Consider the following 23,786-nt stretch of genomic DNA (forward strand, 5'->3'; position numbering starts at 1 on the left):
GCTCCGCCTTCTCTCCCAGAAGGTGGTTTTCCTGGTGGCAATGTCTGAACTGACAGCACTCTCCTGCAGACTGCCCTTCCTGGCTTTTCACCAGGACAAGGTAGTTCTCCGTACGGTCCCATCCTTCCTTCCGAAGGTTGTGTCCAACTTCCACCTCAATGAGGAAATTTCACTGCCATCCCTTTGTTCGGTCCCGGTTAATAGAGTGGAGAAGGCTCTGCATACGATTGACCTCGTCAGGGCATTGCGTATATATGTGTCTAGGACTGCGCCCTTCCGGAGGTCTGATTCGCTTTTCCTTCTTCCGGAAGGTGACCGCAAGGGTCTGCCAGCTTCCAAAGCTATCCTTGCCAGGTGGATCAAATCACCATACAAGAGGCCTACCGCCTTAAGAATTCTCCTCTTCCAGCCGGTATTACAGCACACTCTACACAGGCGGTAGGGGCCTCCTGGGCCATTCGGCACAACAAGTGTGTAAGGCGGCCACTTGGACTAGCCTACGCACGTTTACTAAACACTACAGGTTTCATACCCAGTCCTCAGCGGACGCGAGCCTGGGTAGATGTGTCCTGCAGGCGGCAGTGCCCTAAGTATAGGGGCCTGTCTGCACAATATTCGTCCATTGCTTCCCACCCAGGGACTGCTTTAGGATGTCCCATGGTCCTGTGTCCCCCAATGAGGCGACAGAGTAAAGGAGATTTTTGTGTACTCACCGTAAAATCTCTTTCTCTTAGCCTCTAATTGGGGGACACAGCTCCCACCCTGTTGCCCTTTCCGGGCCGTTGTTAATGTTGAGTTCTCATATTGCTTTCTTGAGCTCGAACATAGTTGCCTTCTTATAGGCATAATTATGTTATTCATGTTACATTCCTCCTACTGCTTTTGCACAAAACTGGAGAAGGCTGACGCCGTCCAGGGGTGTATACTGCAGAGGAGGAGCCACGATTAATCTTTTTCAGATTATGCATAGTGTCGCCTCCTAGTGGACAGCAGCATATCACCCATGGTCCTGTGTCCCCCAATTAGAGGCTAAGAGAAAGAGATTTTACGGTGAGTACACAAAAATCTCCTTTTTTTCCCCTATGCTTGGTTAAAAAAAAGTAACCATTACCGTTTCTTAAAGCCAGAAAGTTTCCATTTGAAATGACTTTAGTTTTGTGCCCTGTCTTTGTGCCCTGTCTGTGATCTGCTTTTTTTCTACAAAATTAAACAATTGAATGAACATCCTCCAAGGCCGGTGATTCCATAATTTTGGCCAGGGCTTGTAATAATGCTGTGTAAAATATGGGAGTTATTGCTTACATTTTTTGTGCATTTTTACATATATTTTTTCCCTTTTGCTAAAAAAAATGCTGCAAAAGCGCTAAAAGAAATGACATGCTGCAGATTTGCAAAAACACACAGAAAAAAATGCAGTGTGTGAGCGATCCCTTAGAGTTTTACTGCGAGTCATGGAAATGCCACCACCTTTCACAGAACGCCTTGGTTATAACATCCGTTACCAACTCTCTGCCAGGAGATTATTCTGACCGCTTTATTTTTGTTTCTAGTAAAGGAAACGGAGACACACAAACTATGGAGGAATATTGAGCCACATTTGAAGAAGGCGATGCAGACTGTTTATCTCCGAGAGATCTCAAGGTATTCACCCTGTTATTAATGCGTCAGAGTAAGTCCTTGGATTGTGTTGAACAAGAATTTTAAGACCTAAAGTGGGTCACAGCAGTGGACCCCCAAATAATGGCAGTTGGACCCCAAATAATGTTGAGGATAATTGGCTTTTTGTTTTTTTTCTCTCGCTATATGCTTTGGTAAATCCCATAAATGAATATTCCCATTTTAGGCACTTAAAGCTATGCCATAAATTCTTAATATTTGTAAGTTTCTCCTCTGGGACCTTGTCTAACTGGACATTATGCCAGGTATTTGTGGCATTTTCTGTGGATCTGACAAAGATCCCTAAGACCCCGATTCATTCATCATCCAGTAAGAGAGAAGCCGGCACTTCATCCTTCTTGAGAAAACTCCGTGTTTTATTGTAACTTTTTTCCTTACTCATTAAAACCACCGAGCACAGATCATCACATATCTGATGCCTTTGGGAACAGGTCAGATGTTTGATCACCCGTGTTCAGTACTTTTAGAACTTATGGAATAAAGTTACAATAAAATACAGAGTTTTTTCAAGGAGGACGGAGTGCCGGCTTTCCTCTTACTAGATTATATTGACAGCTCAAGCTGCCGAGCGCCCCGGATGACCCCAGTACAGTGTGGTGAGCTGTTGGTTTGCTTATGTTTGATACATTTTCTGGAGCAAACTTTTTAGTGAATCTTAATTTTGGTGTTTTTATTAGAGTTGAGCAAAAAAGATTAGCATGACGTTGCACTGGGTATACGAATCAGAAGAGGCGCTGAGGATGCCGGCAAGTAGTTGGAAGTTCTCAGAGCGCTGGTCTGGCGGCCACATAGATATCTATGTGGGGTTGTGAAAATCTTCTTGCTCAATTGTAGTTCTTACTCCAACTCCTTCAACTTTTCGAAAAGTGGTGGACAAATGTATTACAATTTACATGCCTCTTAATGAACTGTGGCACATCTTCCTCCAGTGCATATTCCATTCAAAACTTCATTCTCCATTAATCTCCCCCCAAAGTCTTTGAAAATGACGCCATCGCTGCCCTTGTCCTAAAGAGATGTTTGTAGAGAAATACTTTTTTATATTTCATGTTATCCTGAATCAGAATATTCTTCCCTGTGCTCCATCTGACAGTGGCTCTGTGGGGGTGGGATTGTGAATAGACCCCTCTGGTAGTAGATAACTTCTCATCTGTTAGTGGGGGAAAGACGCGTTTCTTTTATCAGAAATAACGTGTTAGGAATTCTTTTACAGCTCCGTTATCATTTGATATTGTTTTTCCTCAGCTCTCAGTGGGAAAAAATGCAGCAAGAAGACCGAGAGGCCTCACAGCTGAAAGGTGACTTGTGCGCAATGCATTTCCTCCAGATCCGCCCTGACGTTGGTGACTTGTACCTTTATGCTGCGTCCTGTCTTCCCAGGGCTGTCGGCACATGCACATGTAGAGCTGCCTTATTACTCCAAGTTTCTGCTCATAGCTGGATATTTGGCTTCTTATAATCCGGCGAGGACAGATAAAAGATTTTTTCTAAAGGTACTTTGCTGTTTTTTCGTTTTCCATTTGATGTTGGTGCTCGCAGGATTACTTAATCTATAGTATCGATTTGATTTTCTGCAGTCACTACTTTGGCAGCCTGTTGTTTTTGTATGACATGCCAATTTACAAAAACAAAAAAAGCCGAAGTACTTTATGTGTGTGCTGTAATATAGACATCAGATAGCACAAACTGTTATGGGGTCTACACATGGCAATATCGGGCCACCTGTCAGCTTGTGGTTGTGCTTAGGTTGGCATTTGTGTTTCTGATCCCTATATATTATTCAGGTCTAAGGAGGTAACATTTCTCCTTGTGGAGAGTGACATGCCAGGGTAACAACACTTATAGGCCATGCAAAGCATTGCATAGCCTATAAATCTCCTTACCCTGGCTGCACAAGGAGAAATATTACCCCTTAGATCCCAGCCTTAAGCTTCTCACCTAGTCAAATTAGATCTCATACTTTGCACTGACGAGGGGCAATATCCCGAAACACTGTCTGCAAATTGAGATTCTGGTTTGGCTTTTATCCTAAGTTATATGGCAAGGCTCATTAAAGGGTCGTTATTGACTTGTATGATTGCTATTTCCAATAGGTGGCACTAGACTTCAAGTCCTCTTCCTCTCTGAAGAGACAATTTGCATACTATATTTTATTTAAACGCCTGAAAGATGTTTGTTGTGTCCTTTGATTTACATAGCACAATGTTTTAAATGGGAATTGTCACCAAGGTAGACCTGTATCATGTAGGCCTTAAAGCTTAACTGTCGATTTCTGAAATTAAAAATGCAACCTATTATTGGAAAAACAAAAAAAAAAACAACAGTAAAACAGTTACTTTCAAAGGAACATCAGTGTTTATTTGATTTTCCCATCTATTAGCAAAAAGTATTGTGTGTGCAGATACTGTAAAATAATACTCGCCCATCATCATTTTATGCCGTTTTCAGCAGGGCTCCGGGCCACTCTAGCACCACATAACCGAATTTGTGACCTTCCGAATCACCGCGTCTTTTTTGTGAAGCAGCAGTTACTTTCTCAGTTCGGGTCTTTGAGAATCATAACAAGACTCCCTAGGCTCATTCTGACTCTCAAAGACCTGAACTGAGAAAGTAACAACCTGTCACAGGGATACCGCAACAGAGAGTGGTCTCCTTTATTTCAGGGGTCAGAAGATCACAGTGTTTGGCTACACGCGTGCCTGCACTGGCTGGATCTACTCCGCTTTCCTGTTGAAGAGAACGTGTCAGCTGGATTGAACCGTATAAACTCTCCATGGAGACTCTCCTTGGAGCCAGGCGACCAGCTGGTCCCAATCCTGGCTTTCAACAAACGTATCCATGGTCCAGCGATGGTCAATGGAGCAGATCTGTATTCTTCCAACCGGAGCCGAAAACCCCTAGGTTGTTTCCTGTAGAATGATAGGTCCGTGTGTGTCCCTCGTGATGGTGCCATGATATTGGCTGCTGTTCTGTATCTGATCCTTCGGATGTATATGTCTTGGCAGGATCTCTGGCTGTCTCTCCCCTTGTCTCTCTGTGTCTGAGTCTCTTCATACAAAGCCATGTAACCTATTTTTAGATTTACCCAGTGTCCTTCAGACCAGTATCAAGATAAAAGGAACAATGGTAATGAGATCAAGTAGCATTACTTGATTATTTAATCTATTTGCATAGGTTTTCCCTCCCTGTTTTCGAAGTCAACAAACTGGCTCCATAGTACAATTCATAATTAGCATATTAGCAAACATCACTAGTTAACAAAGATAAGCGCACAATTTGTTATATGTAATATCAGCTTACAAGTCACTATTACAGGCTTGCACAAGCAAAAGTATAGATAACAGCGTATTCTTTTTGGTTTGCTAAAAATAGTTGTCTGGGTGATTAAGATATAATCCGGTTTCTTCACACGTCATTTTCATCGGACATTGTTAATGGGAATCTGCAGTTTCAGATAGCTAAGATTGACACTCGCTTTGTATGCCGGTCACTTCAGTATTTGTGCATTGGAAGGTCCTGAGGAGAGAATGTGGGTAACAGCATCTAATGTTCATGCGATCAAATTGGGTTCGGTCCTTTCATGTCTCACATTCAGATAAACCTGGTCCTGAGGGTCTGGAGTACACTGTTAGGAGGATCGCAGTGTTTGGCTACCATCACTTCTGCACTGGCTGGATCTAATTTGTTTCTCAGTTAGCTGCTCTGATTTCTCCACTCTCCTCTGTTATAAGCACTCACCTCTTAGTTTGGGTAGTTGCCAGTGATCACTTGCTATACCTTGGTTTCGGTTTGGGGTTGGATGCTGTGCGCCGTCTGGCTTCTGGGTGGATCGGAGAATCCAGAGACTGCCCCGGAGTGGTGCTTGGTGTCTGCTAGCAGTCAAGCCCAACCTTACCATCAGAAGGTTGGTGTATGTCCATAGGCCCTAAGCCCTACCTCTCCGCATGACGGCAGAAGATGGCCGTCAGTGAATATTGTAATACGCTCTCTGCATGCACATTACTGTTCATAAATAAATGGGAACATTTTAAAGTATTCCTGGAGTTCTCCTTTAAATGTAGTAAGGAAGAAAATTAGCACATGGTCCAAGGCACAGGGGCTTCAGGCTAAACTTTCAAAATCGCGTTGGCACAGGTCTGCTGGATTTTGGTCACAGAGGCTGCAGACTGTTCAGTTCATAGAAATGGCACCGCTCTGCTGTCACTGTGTCTGGTACCCTGACCACCCGTAATTACAGGATACAGCCTACATAAAGTCCACAGAGAAATAAATTGAAAGGAAATATTCTAACAATTATAGATTATATGGCTCACATAGTACAGGCGGACTATCACCGGGGTATGATTGGAGCAGCTCTAGAAATGTGCTGTGCTGCTTTGTCGCTTTCTGGCTCAGTGCTGCAGCGCTCAGAGATTCATGACTCCGGACCAGACACTGTTGGCATATCTGAGCCTATGCTATCAACGTCAACACAAGTCCTTGAAATGCCCACCCACTACCTCTATACATATAAGTTATGGCTATGCTTTACTGAAATGTACAGTGAAATTATTTGAGTTGATTAAGAAGATCGTGGACCTGATGAGAATGGCGTACTTACTTTGAAAACCCATGTCATGATGGTTGTATAATTCTTTCTGAAAATGTAATGTGTCTCTGCCCAGGTAGCCTGACTGACAGCTCCTCAGTGCCCCTTTTCCCTGCTGAAATCTCCCACTGCTCAGTAAAAGCTGCAGCTGTCAGTCAGGCACGACAGAGTGAATATACTCATGAGACCTCTCATTCTTTACTTGGACTCAGGATTATACATCCATTTTCTGACAGGTTTTCAATTTCAGGTGTCAGCCTCCTCAGGTCTAAGAGATCTGTCTTATATCTTACACTGTATTGTGCAATCTGGTGGCAGATCCGCCTTCGCTGCACATCCACTTGTGTGTGTCCATGTCAGTTTTATCCTCACTAGATAATTATTACTCACTTTTCCATTGCAGCTTTTGTATTGCAGTCGGACGTTTAGTTGTGAATCTTCTGGCTTATTTTTTTTCTGCTAAAGCTAAATAAAGATTTTTTTTTTTATGTTATAGCATCATGGGAAGATTAGGAAAACTGATTTCCTGAAGAAACATGAAAAGGTAAAAAGGATACTTAATATATTAATAGGAAACTGTAAAATATCATGTGAACATATAAAAGCTATTGCCTTATTATATGGAGGCATGACTTGGTGGCCAGTGATCCTGCACAGGTCACGTAATATAGATTAGGTCGGCATCTTTGTGGCAGAGAGGATTTATCCCACCAGAGACTAATTTTTGCCAACTTAATTGCATTCAGAATTTCTATTATCGAAAATGTCCACATTAAATTATGTTTAAAGGGAATCTGTCAGCATAAAATGACCGTGCAAACCAAGCACAGGTGCTCAGTTCACCTTTAATGTGTCCAAACATTTCAGTGCCCCTTCCCGCCTTCCTCAGGAAATATAGTAGGTGCAGAGTTGCTTGACCATCCCTGAGCCCCCTTACTTCTGCCATCTGCCTTTGGTAAGGCCACACACATTTAAAGAAGCCTCATGTGTATTGTAAATTATTGGGGAAAGGGAATCTGTCAGCATGTGTTTGCTATATAATCTGAGAGGAGAAGGATGTCAGAGCAGAGACCTTGATTCCACAGATGTCACTTCCTAGGCTGTATGTTGCGGTTTTAATTAAATTAATGTTTTATCAGCAGGAGATTATCACTACAGGACTAGGTGTCTCGTATCTCCTAGTCAACTGCTCTTTTTAACCCTGCCCCCCATAATGATTGGCAGCTTTCTGCCTATGCACATTGTACACAGAAAACTGCCAATCAGTGGTGTGAGCGGAAGCTACAGGACTCAGCATTTAGAGAACTGCTAGGTATGCAGCAGAGAAAACAGTGATTGTAAAAAAAAAAAAAAAATGAAGGCAAGCATGCCAGAAAGTGACACACCGCTGGAATCAGGGTCTCAGCCTCTACATCATGCTGCTCTCATATTACATATAAAACCTGCTGACAGATTCCCTGTAACATAGAACCTATTTGTGCAGATGGACCTATTGGTGTGCTATTAATGTAGATGCTCTGTGTATGTGGTCAATCATTTTTATTATGGTCAGTGTCCCATATAGATCTTCATTTTCCCCTTCATGTTACATTTAGATTTTCTTTCTTTATCCTTCACGTGTGGTTGTGGGTTATTGTTGGATGATGTTGGATAGGCTTAACCCCGATTAGGAATTACTAGCCATGATTTCTCCTACGCCTCATTGGGGGACACAGACCGTGGGGTGTTATGCTGCTTGCCACTAGGAGGACACTAAGTGATACAAAGAAAGTTAGCTCCTCCCCTGCAGTATACACTCTCCTGCTGGCCCTCAGCTAACCAGTTCTTGCTTAGTGTCTGTAGGAGGCACTTGGGTCTGTTTTCAGACCCCAACTTTCTTATTTTAATTTTAATTTTTATTTTTCTGTAAATTTTTATTTTTTATTCAACGGAGTGAAGGGGGCGACGGATCCTTTTTTATGGGACCCGCTCTCCCCCGAACCAGCAACAGGCGAGCACAGCGAGTATACCTCCCCGTCCCTCTCCTGCGACGTTTGGAGCACGCCGATTTTGGGGCGACGGTTCCCTCCTTGGTTCCGATCTCCCTTCCCCCTGCAAAACGGCGAGCACATAGAGCCTGCGCATCTGGAGGCTGTGAGTACATACTCCCCCCCCCCCCCCCCCCCCCCTCCTCCTCCCTTTCCTCCACGCTCCGGAGCTCTTCAGGAGGATGTTCTGGCGGCATGAGGTACGGTCCGGGTCCCTGGGGAGAGGCGCCGCCAGCAGGGATCAGCGGCGGTTAGCGGCGCTCCATCGCGGCCGACACCGCGCATCGCCGGGCAGGCCCTCAAAATTTAGTCCCCGGCTTTCCAGCCGGACTAGGCCGCAGTGATTAGATCCGCCCACGGCCGTAACTCCGCCCCCTATATCGGCGCTTCTCGTCTGGGACGAGAGGCGCCCTGCAGATCTCGGGGGCCATGCTTCCTCACGCTGCCTGCCTGGAAGATGCGGTCCTGGGGGTGCCACTGGCCGGTACGCCAGCGGCAATCATTCGGCGCGCGGCCCGCCGACGCGCTCCACCGGCAGGCTCCATAAATTTAGTCCCCGGCTTTTGCAGCCGGACTAGGCCGCAGTGAAATCCCTTTCAGGAGCGGAGGTGCTTTCATGGTCCCGATGGGCTGAACTTCGTGGATGTACAGAAGCCCCTCTCCATGGTCCGGGCAGCCTCCACCACTGTGAAAGCGGACAAGGAGGCGGACGGTTCCTCTCCACCTCCCTAACAAAGGGATGATGGTTTGAGGTTTATCTCTCTACCCCTGCACCGTCCACGCTGCAATACCCGACATCCGCGGCGGCTCCATGCCGGGACGCGCACCGTTGGTAAGTGGATCCTGCCAGCAATGGGCTTCTGCAGCGGGATATTGACAGGCAGTCTCAGACTTCCCTGTGACCACCTCCCTGAGGTAACGCTCCAGCCGGCTAACAAATTTAGCTCCCGGCTTCGGCCGATGTGTAGTCCGCACCTCCAGAAGCGCACTGTGTCGCCTCAAGGCGGCTTAGCCTTTTTTCCCGGCGCTTAGCGCCTGACGCGGAAGCGCTCAATTTTCTCGAGCAACGGGTGACCACCCCTAACTCTTACGCTGACGCCGGCTGCAGAAATTTACGCCCCGGCTGGGGCCTATCATGGAAGTTTCGAGGCTCCGACCACATCGTGCCTGTAGCTCCGCCCCCTAAATTGGCGCTTCTCGCTCGCTGCGAGATTTTACCTAAACCCGCATGACCAGTATTCCCGGTCTTAAAGTCACACGACCAGTATTCTCTGGTCTTAAAGGCACGTGACCAGTATTCCCTGGTCTTAAAGGCACGTGACCAGTATTTCCTGGTCTTAAAGGCTCGTGACCAGTATTCCCTGGTCTTAAGGGTACGTGACCAGTATCCCCTGGTCTTAAGGGTACGTGACCAGTATCCCCTGGTCTTAAAGGCACGTGACCAGTATTCCCTGGTCTTAAAGGCACGTGACCAGTATTCCCTGGTCTTAAAGGCGCGTGACCAGTATTCCCTGGTCTTAAAGGCACGTGACCAGTATTCTCTGGTCTTAAAGGCGCGTGACCAGTATTCCCTGGTCTTAAGGGCGCGTGACCAGAATTCCCGGGGTTTTAAAGGCACACATCCAGTTTTCCCTGGTCTTAAAGGCACGCGACCAGTATTCACTGGTCTTAAAGGCACACGACCAGTAATCCCTGGTCTTAAAGGCACACGACCAGTATTCCCTGGTCTTAAAGGCACACGACCAGTATTCCCTGGTCTTAAAGGCACACGACCAGTTTTCCCTGGTCTTAAAGGCACACGACCAGTTTTCCCTGGTCTTAAAGGCACAAGACCAGTTTTCCCTGGTCTTAAAGGCACACGACCAGTTTTCCCTGGTCTTGAGGGCACCATGACCAATCCGAAACTGGTCATAGATGAGGAGCCCTCTGCCGCCGATCCCAGTTTATCCCAGTGTAACTAGTTCCCTCAGCCTATACTCCCTCGTAGAGCTTTTGCCATCCAGTCCGGATATGCGATTCACTGGACAGAAGCCTCTACGCGGGACGCTATGCCTGGTCTGATTTTTAAGGGCGACAGGCACTTTAAAGGGCGCCGGTCTCCCCACACCATCAACAGACGGGCACTCGAAGGCCCAGGCCTAACGCCAGACAGCCTGTCCTGTCCACCCGGAGACCTGTACTCTGTGGATGTACAGAGGCATCCGCTTTTTCGGGCGTCTGAGCACCCCTCTCTGCATCACCACTATTTAACAGAAGATGCAAGTAGGCGAATTTCCCTCTCCACTTCCTTGTTAAGAGGATGGTGGATCGAGGCTCCACTCTTGAGCGGGGGACTAACGAACAATCGTACGTTTCCGCAGCCCCGACCAACAGTGAAAGGGTTGTCCAGGACAGTCTAGATCTAAGGGATCTTGGTTACTAAAAGGTGGAACGATAAGTAGGACCGATTCCGGACCTCAAACTTCTAACAATCTTTTCACAAGGTTCTTCTTCTTCTTCGAATGGAGTCTCATCCGCTCAGCCATTACTTCAACAAAAAAGGTGCAGTTTCGGGCATCCATTGACATTCGGGATGCCTAACCTCTTCAAAAATTCCTTTGCTTTTCCATTCGTGAATAGCATTTAAGTCACGACATTGTTCTTCGGCCTTGCTACCGCATCCAGGGTGTTCGCAAGGGTCATGGTGGCTGTCATCTTGCACCTAGAGGCGTGGTCGTCCTATCCTGTTTGACCGACTGTTTACCCACCCTTGCAGGACTACGCTAAGTCGTCTATATCTCTTGCGATACCCTCTCACCTGGGCTGGTGGCTAGACTTAGACAACTTCTCATTTCCAGCCCAGCAGATATCCTTTTTGAGGATGATCCAATATTCTTCCAGAAGGGTGGTAAATCTCCCTCCGGACAAGGTCATGGTTTTTCAACAGGGAGCTCGCGCTCTTGCTCACTCATCCCCTCATTTCATTCGATTTGCTGGGAGGGTTCAAAAAAAAAAAAAAACGGAGACGACAATGGAAACAGTTTCCTTTGCTCCGTTAGTTTTCAGCAAGTCAAGCAGCCTTTCAGACGATAGTCTCTGAGCTCCTTCTTCATCCGGAGTTTTTTCTCCCAGTTCCATGGTTACTAGTAACTTCCAATGCCAGTCCTCTTCTCCCGATCATTGCTCTGGAGATCTCAAGGGTAGTCCTATAGTAGGTCCACTCCTTATGGCGGGTCAACCCATCCGAATTCAATTGGACAACGCCACGGCTGTGTCATACGTCAATCATCTAGCGAGTACCCACGTTCAAGCACCATGGCCAAAGTACCTCACATGGGCCGAGATCTATCACTCGGTGATCTTGGCAGTACATATCCCAGGAGTAGAACTCTGGGCTGCGAACATATTTAGCCGTCAGGGTTTCACCTCAAGTGAGTGGGAACTTCACCGGAAGTATTCCATCAGACCCGCCTTCACTGGAGCTCTACAGTTGTAGCTCGGATGGCGTCCTGACTGATCGCCTGTGTACTGGAGTTTGTTGTTCGGCCTCGAGATCCAGGAGCCTTCGCACTGCATGCTCCGGTTATTCCGTGGTACCAGTTTCCACTTCCGAAAGCTTTTCAGAAGCAGAAAGGGCCCCAGTGATCCTCGGACATCCGCACTGACCACGTCAGTTCGCTTGCGGAGCTGGTAGCTTTCTGTCTTTCTGCAACAAAACTGCAAGTAGGGACCACCTCGCAGGATGTTTTTCACATGTAGTTCTTCCCTATTGCATACCGTTAGATCATTGGGATCTATTCTATTAGGGAAGGTTGCCCCCTTTTCTCTCGGCGATATCCTCATCCTGACGAGTCTTCGGTGCTAACGGGTCTTTTCAGACTTTTTTCTCTTATTTCCTTCAAGGCAAGGTTGTCCTCAAGCCTTCCCTGTCCCTAGTTACCAAGGTGGTATTGTATTACTACTGTCATGAGGGCATAGTTCTTCCCTCATCTCTTTTGGCACCACTCCACAAAATGGAATGAGGTCCCCATATTCCGGACAGAGCAAGTGCTCTGAGTAGGTATGTCTTGAGGACGGCGTCCTTCCGAAGGTTGGACACTGTATCTTGGGTTTCCTACCGGTAAGAGGAAGGTTTCCTGACTTTTACAGGAAGGGTTTGGCCGTCTCCATCGGCCATTTAGCCTGGTGTATTCTTTCACCATCCAGTAGTCCTTCCGTGTTAGATGACAGCCTATCTCCCCGTCTATCGTGGGTTCCAGGCACCAGGCGTCAACAAGACACGCCTGCATGTTTGCGGATTTGTCCAGTCCGCATGCATTCTTGAAGCATTATAATTCCCAGACTTCCACAGATGTGACCCTGGGCAGGCGGACTCTGCAGGCCGCGGTGGCGCACTTGTAAGTAGCGGTTACACAGAGCCTGATCTGATGTTGTCCCCACCCAGGGACTGCTTTGGTACGTCCCACGGTCTGTGTCCCCCAATGAGGCGTAGGAGAAAAGGAGATTTTTGTTTACTTACCGTAAAATCTTTTTCTCCGAGCCAATCATTGGGGGACACAGCTCCCACCCTAGTATTGGCTTATGCTTGTTTTTACAATCCGATATGCTATACTCTCATATATAATATGACATGCTGTAAGCTAATATGTTGTTACTGATCTCCTACTGCTTTTTGCACCGAACTGGTTAGCTGAGGGCCAGCAGGAGGGTGTATACTGCAGGGGAGGAGCTAACTTTGTTTGTATCACTTAGTGTCCTCCTAGTGGCAAGCAGCATAACACCCACGGTCTGTGTCCCCCAATGATTGGCTCGGAGAAAAAGATTTTACGGTAAGTAAACAAAAATCTCCTTTTTTGTATTTTATTTTCAGACTAGCAATCATCTTCTGGGCCCCAAGCCTTTCCCTCTGGACCGACTGCTGGCCATACTGTACAGCATTGTGGACAGCAGAGTGGCCCCCACTGCAAACATTTTTTCTCAGGTAAATAGAAAATGCCGGCACGAAACCTGCGAGTCCTGACGGTTGTTTCACCATGTTGGTTGCCACAGTCAGGAAACCGTCGGCAGTCCAAACACAATGGCTAGCATAGAAGAACAGTCTCCACGAATGACACGTTGCTGGAGTTGCTGCTCCTCATACATCGCTCTTTTTTGCAGATTATTTTATTTTTTACTCTTTTGGTTGTAAATAACCATTTCTTCTTTTTCTTTTATAGATCTCTTCCCTTGTGACTCTTCAGCTTTTAACTCTGGTGGGCCATGACGATCAGCTTGATGGACCCAAGTACAAATGTACCGTGTCGCTGGATTTTATCCGAGCTGTAGCAAGGTACTTTATTTATTTTTTACAATTTCAGAATTTCTTTTAGTACGTGTACAACCAAGCAGTAATTCTCTGATATAGTTGTGTGTGATAGTGAATTTATGTTAGTATGTTCAGCTTGGTAAGGTCAGGATAATTTACCAAAATGAATTTAAAGGAAACATGGAGAAGTATCCATAGAATCTAGGCAGACGATGATTTGGTTTGGCGCAGGCAATGTTTATGCTGTTTTTTGTACTCTTTTATATATTTTTTTTACACAATATGTCTTTTAATGGTTCATATAAGGTCTTCCATGCCAAGGTAATGCAACCAAACCCCCCATAATCATTTTGTCCAATAGATGAGGCTGATAGGTGGGCTCCCAACCTCCTCCTGCTATAAACTTTACAGCTGATCTGTCACCAAATCTCAAAATACAAACTTCATAGAGTATTAAAGGGAACCTGTCACCCCCAAAATGGATGGTGAGCTAAGCCCACCGGCATCAGGGGGCTTATCTACAGCATTCTGTAATGCTGTAGATAAGCCCCCGATGTATCCTGAAAGATGAGAAAAAGAGGTTAGATTATACTCACCCAGGGGCGGTCCCGGTCCGGTTCTGGTCCGATGGGTGTCACGGTCCGGACCGCCCCTGGGTGAGTATAATCTAACCTCTTTTGCTGTAGATAAGCCCGTGATGCCGGTGGGCTTAGCTCACCTTCCATTTTGGGGGTGACAGGTTCCCTTTAAAGAGAATCTGTCCTCACAATCAAGCCCCCATCATACATATCAAACTGCTTGCATGATCATGTCGCTCTTTGAAACATAAGACAATCCAAACCTTTATTTATAAAAGCTGCTTCAGAACATCGGTGTGATGGGAGCACTTCCCGAGCCCAGAGAGGTGAGCGGACAGGTGACTTCCCATGTACTGATACGTGCTGGGACGGTGCGTGATCAGCGACTATTGTGAACCTGTTCCATTAATTTAGAGACATGGCATGTATCGGTAGACGTGATGTCACCGGCCCGCGCTCTCCCCTCGATGCAGAAGTGAGCAAACCAGTACTAACTCTTTAAACAATGTAATTACATTTTAACTTGTTCCTTTTTTTTTTCTTTGTGCAGGACTGTGAATTTTGATATTGTCAGATATTTGTATGATTTTCTCTGAAATACCTTTTTGGCTCCAACTGAAATTGAAGACCTCATACAGTATTTGGGAAAACGTTTTCAACCATGCTTAATATTTTTGTTATTCTAATACAAATTTGTAATAAAATAAATCTAAAACAGAACCATGGTCTTTATGAAAATATTTTTTTACAATGTTTATCGCAAAAAATGGTGGTAAAGTACACCAAGACAAGCAGAACAGGTTAGAAAAAATAAATTTGTTTTCTCTGGTTTCAATTATGACATGATTTAAGTGATATTCTATCAATTAAAAAAAATCCATATTATTATTTATTTTATTTTTAATTCCGATCACGAAAAATGTGCCTTCTGATATCCACCATAAATGTATTGCATATCTTTGGTGCAGGTGCAGGTGTATGGTGCAGGCTTAGAAGCTGAGCCCGTTCCATCCATAGTAGGTCCAAGCTGCGTTATGCAGGTAGCATCTGCCTCTAACAGCAGTGGTCGGAGATAGCTCGGATTGCTGCTATTTAACCACTTAAAGGGAACCTGTTACCCCAAAATGGAAGGTGAGCTAAGCCCACCAACATCAGGGGCTTATCTGCAGCATTCTGGAATTCTGTAGATAAGCCCCCGATGTAACCTGAAAGATGAGAAAAAGAGGTTAGATTATACTCACCTGGGCGGGCGGTCCGATCCGATGGGCAGAGCAAAGTACTGCAGTGCGTAGGTGCTGGGCCTCTCTGACCTTTCCCTGCGCACTGCAGTACTTTGCTCTGCCCTTAACAGGGCAGATAAAGTACGCTTGCGCCGGAGCAGCAGCGTGAAGACAAGAAGGGAGCTGAAAGTCAATGTTGCCCAGCGATAGCCCCGAAATCATATGATCTGTATGGAGGAGTGGGACAAAATCCCTGCTGCACTGTGGGCAAACTTGGTCAACAACCACAGGAAACATCTGACCTCTGTATTTGCAAACAAAGGTTTCTGTACCAAATATTCAGTTCGGTTTTTCTATTGTATCAAATACTTATTTAACCCCTTAACGACGGCCGCTAAGGGTACTTAATCCACAGCGCCGTTAATTAACGGCGCTGTGGAAAAAGTGAATAGTGCCCCCCAGAGTCGGATTTTCTCTGGGGTCTCGGTTGCCGAGGGTAGCCGAGACCCCAGAGAACATGATTCGGGGGGTTATTACCGACCCCCGAGTTGCGATCGCCGGTAATTAACCGTTTACCGGCGGTCGCAACAAAACAAAACGCGATTTGCCGTTTAATTTCTCTGTCCTCCGATGTGATCGCACATCGGAGGACAGAGAAATGTGGTCCCCGATGGCCCCCAATAGCCCCCCAATACTTACCTACCTCCCCCGGTGCTCCTCGTGTCTCCCCATGGGCGCCGCCATCTTTTTTCCGGGAAAAAATGGCGGGCGCACGCGCAGTACGCCCGCCGCCCGGCACCCGGATGTTCTTTGGGGTCTCGGCTGCCGGGGGTAGCCGAGACCCCAAAGAACATGATCGGGGTCGGTTTGCACCGACCCCTGCTTTGCGATCGCCGGTAATTAACAGTTTACCGGCGACCGCAAAAAAAAAAAAAAAAGATCAGTTATTTCTCTGTCCTCTGATGTGATCGCACATCAGAGGACAGAGAAATAGGGGGATTCGGGGACCCTATCATACTCACCCGGGGTCCCTGGGTCCTCTTCTGTCTTCTCCTGCCAGCCGGCTTTTTCATCATGGCGGGCGCATGCGCAGTGCGCCCGCCATCTGCTGCCATCTGCCGGCCGGCAGGAGAAGACAAGTTGGGGCTAAAATTAGGGTTAGGGTTAGAGTTAGGGTTGGGGCTAAATTTAGGGTTAGGGTTAGGGCTAGGGTTAGGGTTAGGCTACTTTCACACTAGCGTTTTTTGGCTTCCGTCGCAATGCGTCGTTGGAGAAAAAACGCATCCTGCAAAAGTGCTTGCAGGATGCGTTCTTTCTCCATTGGCTTGCATTAGCGACGCATTGCGACGGATTGCCACATGTCGCATCCGTCGTGCGACGGATGCGTCGTGCTTCGGCGGACCGTCGACACAAAAAAAACTACATGTAACTTTTTTGTGCGACGTGTCCGCCATTTCCGACCGCGCATGCGTGGCCGGAACTCCGCCCCCGCCTCCCCGCACCTCACAATGGGGCAGCGGATGCGTTGAAAAAACAGCATCCGCTGCACCCGTTGTGCGGTGCTTACAACGCTAGCGTCGGTACGTCGGCCCGACACACTGCGATGGGCCGAGTACGACGCTAGTGTGAAAGTAGCCTTAGGCTTCTTTCACACTTGCGTCGGTACGGGGCGGTCGCAATGCGTCGGCCCGATGTACCGACGCACGTTGTGAAAATTGTGCACAACGTGGGCAGCGGATGCAGTTTTTCAACGCATCCGCTGCCCAGTCTATGTCCTGGGGAGGAGGGGGCAGAGTTACAGCCACGCATCCGCGGAAATGGCGGACGCGACGTACAAAAAAAAGGTTACATTGAACTTTTTTTGTGACGACGGGGGCTAAAGTTATGGTTAGGGTTGGGGCTAAAGTTAGGGTTGGGGCTAAAGTTAGGGTTAGAGTTGGGATTAGGGTTAGGGTTTGGATTAGGGTTGGGATTAGTGTTACGTTTGGGATTAGGGTTGGGGTTAGGGTTGGGATTAGGGTTAGGGGTGTGTTGGATTTAGGGTTTTGATTAGGGTTATGGTTAGGGTTGAGATTAGGGCTGTTTTGGGGTTAGGGTTGTGATTATCGTTAGGGTTGTGATTAGGATTATGGATCGGGTTGAGATTAGGGTTAGGGGTGTGTTGGGGTTAGGGTTGGAGTTAGAATTGGGGGGTTTCCACTGTTTAGGTACATCAGGGGGTCTCCAAACACGACCGCCAATTTTGCGCTAAAAAAGTCAAATGGTACTCCCTCCCTTCTGAGCTCTGCCGTGCGCCCAAACAGTGGTTTACCCCCACATATGGGGCATCAGCGTACTCGGGATAAATTGGACAACAACTTTTGGGGTCCAATTTCTCCTGTTACCCTTGTGAAAATAAAAACTTGGGGGCTAAAAATCTTTTTTGTTGGAAAAAAATATATTTTTTTATTTTCACTACTCTGCATTATAAATTTCTGTGAAGCACTTGAGCTTTCAAAGTTCTCACCACATATCTAGATAAGTTCCTTAGGGGGTCTAGTTTCCAAAATTTGGTCACTTGTGGGGGTTTCTACTGTTTAGGTACATTAGGGGTCTGCAAACGCAACATAACGCCCGCAGACAATTCTATCAAAGTCTGCATTCCAAAATGGCGCTCCTTCCCTTCCGAGCTCTGCCGTGCGCCCAAACAGTGGTTTACCCCCACATATGGGGTACCAGTATACTCAGGACAAATTGGACAACAACTTTTGGGGTCCAATTTCTCTTGTTACCCTTGTGAAAATAAAAATTTGGGGGCTAAAAAAAATCTTTTTTGTGGGAAAAAAAATATTTTTTATTTTCACTACTCTGCATTATAAACTTCTGTGAAGCACTTGGGCATTCAAAGTTCTCACCACATATCTAGATAAGTTCCTTGGGGGGTCTATTTTCCAAAATGGGGTCACTTGTTGGGGGTTTCTACTGTTTAGGTACATTAGGGGTCTGCAAAGGCAACATAACGCCCGCAGACAATTCTATCAAAGTCTGCATTCCAAAATGGCACTCCTTCCCTTCCGAGCTCTGCCGTGCGCCCAAACAGTGGTTTACCCCCACATATGGGGTACCAGCATACTCAGGACAAATTGGACAACAACTTTTGGGGTCCAATTTCTCTTGTTACCCTTGTGAAAAATAAAAACTTGGGGGCTAAAAAATCTTTATTGTTAAAAAATATATATTTTTTATTTTCACGACTCTGCATTATAAACTTCTGTGATGCACTTGGGCATTCAAAGTTCTCACTACACATCTAGATAAGGCTACGTTCACATTTGCGGTCAGCGCCGCAGCGTCGGGCGCCGCAGCGGCGCCGCATGCGTCATGCGCCCCTATATTTAACATGGGGACGCATGGACATGCGTTGTGCTGCGTTTTGCGCCGCATGGCTTCAAGCGTTGGACGCAAGAAACGCTTCAAGTTGCATTTTTTTTGCGTCCAACTTTCGGCCAAAAAGGACGCATGCGGCGCAAAACGCAGCGTTTTAGCGTGCGTTTTGCCGCGTTTTTGTTTGCGTTGTGCGCTGCGGCGCCGACGCTGCGGCGCACAACGCAAATGTGAACGTAGCCTAAGTTCCATGGGGGGTCTAGTTTCCAAAATGGGGTCACTTTTGGGGGGTTTCTGCTGTTTAGGCACATCAGGGGCTCTCCAAACGCGACATGGCGTCCGATCTCAATTCCAGTCAATTTTGCATTGAAAAGTCAAATGGCGCTCCTTTGCTTCCGAGCTCAGCCATGCGCCCAAACAGTGGTTTACCCCCACATATGGGGTGTCGGCGTACTCAAGACAAATTGTACAACAGCTTCTGGGGTCCATTTTCTCCTGTCACCCTTGGTAAAATAAAAATTTGGAGGCAAAAAGATCATTTTTGTAGAAAAAATGCGATTTTTTTTATTTTCACGGCTCTACGTTATAAACTTCTGTGAAGCACCTGGGGGTTTAAAGTGCTCACCACACATCTAGATAAGTTCCTTAAGGGGTCTAGTTTCCAAAATGGTGTCATATGTGGGGGGTCTCTACTGTTTAGGCACATCAGCGGCTCTCCAAACGTGACATGGCGTCCGATCTCAATTCCAGCCAATTCTACATTGAAAAAGTAAAACGACACTCCTTCTCTTCCAAGCTCTGCGGTGCGCCCAAACAGTGGTTTACCCCCATATATGGGGTATCGACGTACTCAGGAGAAATTGCACAACAACTTTTGTGGTCTAATTTCTCCTGTTACCCTTGTGAAAATAAAAATTTGGGGGCAAAAAGATCATTTTTGTAGAAAAAATGAGATTTTTTATTTTCACGGCTCTACGTTATAAACTTCTGTGAAGCACTTGGGGGTTCAAAGTGCTCACCACACATCTAGATAAGTTCCTTAAGGGGTCTAGTTTCCAAAATGGGGTCACTTGTGGGGGGTTTCCACTGTTTAGGCACATCAGGGACTCTCCAAACGCGACATGGCATCCGATCTCAATTCCAGCCAATTCTGCATTGAAAAAGTCAAACGGTGCTCCTTCACTTCCAAGCTCTGCGGTGCGCCCAAACAGTGGTTTACCTCCACATATGGGGTATCGACGTACTCAGGAGAAATTGCACAACAACTTTTGTGGTCTAATTTCTCCTGTTACCCTTGTGAAAATAAGAATTTGTGGGCGAAAAAATCATTTTTGTGAAAACAAATGCGATTTTTTATTTTCACGGCTCTACGTTATAAACTTCTGTGAAGCACTTGGGGGTTCAAAGTGCTCACCACACATCTAGATAAGTTCCTTGGGGGGTCTAGTTTCCAAAATGGTGTCACTTGTGGGGGGTTTCCACTGTTTAGGCACATTAGGGGCTCTCCAAACGCGACATGGCGTCCGATCTCAATTCCAGCCAATTCTGCATTGAAACAGTCAAACGGTGCTCCTTCACTTCCAAGCTCTGCGGTGCGCCCAAACAGTGGTTTACCTCCACATATGGGGTATCGGCGTACTCAGGAAAAATTGCACAACAAAATTTGTGGTTAAATTTCTGTTTTTACACTTGTGAAAATTAAAAAAAATGGTTCTGAAGTAAAATGTTTGCAAAAAAAAGTAAAATGTTCATTTTTTTCTTCCACATTGTTTTAGTTCCTGTGAAGTACGTAAACTTCTTGAATGTGGTTTTGAGCAGCTTGAGGGGTGCAGTTTTTAGAATGGTGTCACACTTGGTTATTTTCTATCATATAGACCCCTCAAAATCACTTCAAAGGTGATGTGGTCCCTAAAAAAAACATGGTGTTGTAAAAATGAGAAATTGCTGGTCAACTTTTAACCCTTATAACTCCCTAACAAAAAAAAAAATTGTTTCCAAAATTGTGCTGATGTAAAGTAGACATGTGGGAAATGTTATTTATTAACTATTTTTTGTGACATATCTCTCTGATTTAAGGGCATAAAAATACAAAGTTTGAAAATTGCAAAATTTTAAAAATTTTCGCCATATTTCCATTTTTTTCATAAATAATCGCAAGTAATATCGAAGAAATGTTACCACTAACTTGAAGTACAACATGTCACGAAAAAACAATCTCAGAATCAGCGGGATCCGATAAAGCGTTCCAGAGTTATAACCTCATAAAGTGACACTGGTCAGAATTGTAAAAATTGGCTCGGTCATTAAGTACCAAATTGGCTCTGTCACTAAGGGGTTAATGCAGTACAATGCAAATTAATTATGTAAAAATCATGCAATGTGATTTTTTTTTTTTTAGATTCCGTCTCTCACAGTTGAAGTGTATCTACAATAATAATTACAGACCTCTCCATTCTTTGTGGGTGGGAAAACATGTAAAATCAGCAGTGTATCAAATACTTATCTTCACCACTGTATGTCTTCCATCATGGTATATGTCCCTTATTCTGGGTCCCATCCTGATATCTATCTATCTATCTATCTATCTATCTATCTATCTATCTATCTATCTATCTATCTATCTATCTACTATGTGTATATATATATATATATCTATATAGATAGATAGACATAGATAGATATATATCCCCATATAGTATAATGCACCCCATATTCCTCCATATAATATAATGCACTCTCCATAGTCCTGCATATACAGCTCTGGCAAAAATTAGGAGACCACTGCAACATTTTCAGTTTGTTTGATTCTTCTCTTTATAGGTAGATTTTTGCGTAAAATGTAAATTGTTCTTTAATTCTATCAACTACTGACAACATGCCTCCGAAGTTCCAAGCAATAAATTTTGTATTTATTTTCTGATATTGAGAAATGGTCAAAATAACAAAAAAATGCAGTGCTTGCAAACCTCAAATAATGCAAAAAACAAATTCATAATCATTTGGAAACAACAATATTAATGTTTTAACTCAGGAACAGTTCAGAAATCAATATTTTGTGCAATAACCATGATTTTTAATCATAGCTTTCATGCGTCTTGGCATGCTTTCCCCCAGTCTTTCACACTGCTTCTGGCGCAAAAATGTAAGCAGTTCTTCTTTGTTTGATGGTTTGTGACTATCCATCATCCTCTTGATTACATTCCAGAGGTTTTCAATGGGGTTCAGGTCTGGAGATTGGGCTGGCCATGACCGGGATTTGATGTGGCGGTCCTTCATCCACGCATTGATTAACCTAGCTGTGTGGCATGGCGCATTGTCCTACTGGAAAAACCAGTTCTCAGAGTTGGGGAACATTGCCTGAGCAGAAGGAATCAACTGTTTTTGCAGGATAACCTTGTATGAGGCTTGATTCCTACGTCCTTCACAAAGATTAACCTGCCCAATTCCAGCCTTGCTGAAGCATCCCCAGATCATCACCGATCCTCCACCAAATTTCACAGTGGGTGCAAGACACTGTGGCTTGTACACCTGTCCAGGTCTCCGTCTAACCAATAGACGACCAGGTGTTGGGCAAAGCTGAAAATTAGACTCAGAAGATTACCTTACTCCAGTCCTCTATGGTCCAATCCTTATGGTCTTTGGCAAACTTCAGCCTGGCTCTCCCTTGCTTCTCATTGATGAAAGGTTTTTTCTAGCTTTAAATGACTTGAGCCCTACCTCTAGTAGCCTGTTACGAACTGTTCTTGCCGTGCACTTCACCCCAGCTGCCATTTGCCATTCCTTTTTCAGGTCACTTGATGTCATCCTGCGGTTGCTGATTGACATTCGAATAAGATGACGGTCATCCCGATCATTGGAGAGTCGATTTCGCCCTCTGCCGTTCTGTAGCTTTGTTGTCCCCAATGTGTGCTGCTTGACCTTGTTGTAATGGACACAAGGATGGAGGCAACATGACGCTCACTGTGTCCCTCTACTAGTAAAGCTGGAATTGAACCCTTCTTTTCCTCACTTGAGACTTTTCTTTTCAACTCCTTTGGCATGGGTAAAAGTTATTTTTTCATTCCTATTACTTTTGGGATATTACTAGCACTCGTTTTGCCATCCAGCTTGTCCTATTGCAAGAGGATTGTGAACACCACAGCAGGGCTTTTTATGCTTCCCTTCGTTAAATAAGATTTGGTTCAGGTGATCACCTTATCAGAAGCACATTAAGTAGAATGAGGTGTACTCTGGTCGGAATTCAACTGACACTGGAATGGCTGTCAGACATGTAGAGAAGCTGATTTTTATAAAACTGTGCAGTGGTCTCTTAATTTTTGCCAGAGCTGTATACTGCATAGCCCATAGTTTTCCATTTAGTATAATGCACAGCCCATAGTCTGTGATATAGTATAATACAACACATAGTCCTCCATATAATATAATGCACAACCCATAGTCCTCCATATTAGTATAATACACAGCCCATATCCTTATAATGCACAGCCCATAGTCCTCCGTATGGTATAATGCACCCCTTAGTCCTACATAAAATATAATGCACTCTCCATAGTCCTCCATGTTAGTGTAATAAACAGCCCATATCCTTCTTATAATATAATGCACAGCCCATAGTACTCCATATAATATAATGCACTCTCCATAGTCCATATAGTTTAATGCACCTGATTGTCCTCCATAAAATATAATGCACTCTCCATAGTCCTCCATGTTAGTGTAATACACAGCCCATACCCTTCATATAATACCATGCACAGCCCATAGTCATCCAGGTTATATAATGCACAGCCCATAGTCATCCATGTAGTAGTATGGCCAGTGTGTATTACTGATTTAAAAAAAGAAACCTTTCCCCCGCTGCACGGTGTCCTCTCCTGAAGCCGGCAACTGACTTCAGTGTGCAAGCGTCAGGAGCGCATGACGTCACTACCATGCACCCCAAGTCAAGTGCGTGCTGACGTTAACTGCTGGCCTCTGATTGGCCGGTATAGGTCTGTGCTCTGCAATACACTTCATCTGAATGTGTGACCAAGGATGCACATCCAGCTG

At 45.4% G+C, this 23,786-nt stretch overlaps 1 protein-coding gene across 2 annotated transcripts in view; it reads left to right on the top strand.

Moving 5' to 3' along the window:
• ORC5 (origin recognition complex subunit 5) overlaps positions 1 to 14,874 on the top strand; it is a 31,365-nt gene extending 16,491 nt beyond the window's left edge. For both annotated transcript variants that reach the window (XM_077270624.1, XM_077270623.1), the window contains 7 exons: positions 1,551 to 1,641; positions 2,923 to 2,975; positions 3,058 to 3,170; positions 6,762 to 6,809; positions 13,142 to 13,252; positions 13,488 to 13,600; positions 14,705 to 14,874. In XM_077270624.1, coding sequence (XP_077126739.1) covers positions 1,551 to 1,641; positions 2,923 to 2,975; positions 3,058 to 3,170; positions 6,762 to 6,809; positions 13,142 to 13,252; positions 13,488 to 13,600; positions 14,705 to 14,750 — 575 coding nt within the window. In that variant the 3' untranslated portion in view covers positions 14,751 to 14,874. The remainder of the gene's footprint in view (positions 1 to 1,550; positions 1,642 to 2,922; positions 2,976 to 3,057; positions 3,171 to 6,761; positions 6,810 to 13,141; positions 13,253 to 13,487; positions 13,601 to 14,704) is intronic.
• The last annotated feature ends 8,912 nt before the right edge of the window (positions 14,875 to 23,786 follow it).

Source organism: Ranitomeya variabilis, chromosome 6 (assembly GCF_051348905.1).
Source record: "Ranitomeya variabilis isolate aRanVar5 chromosome 6, aRanVar5.hap1, whole genome shotgun sequence".
NCBI classification, from domain to species: domain Eukaryota; kingdom Metazoa; phylum Chordata; class Amphibia; order Anura; family Dendrobatidae; genus Ranitomeya; species Ranitomeya variabilis.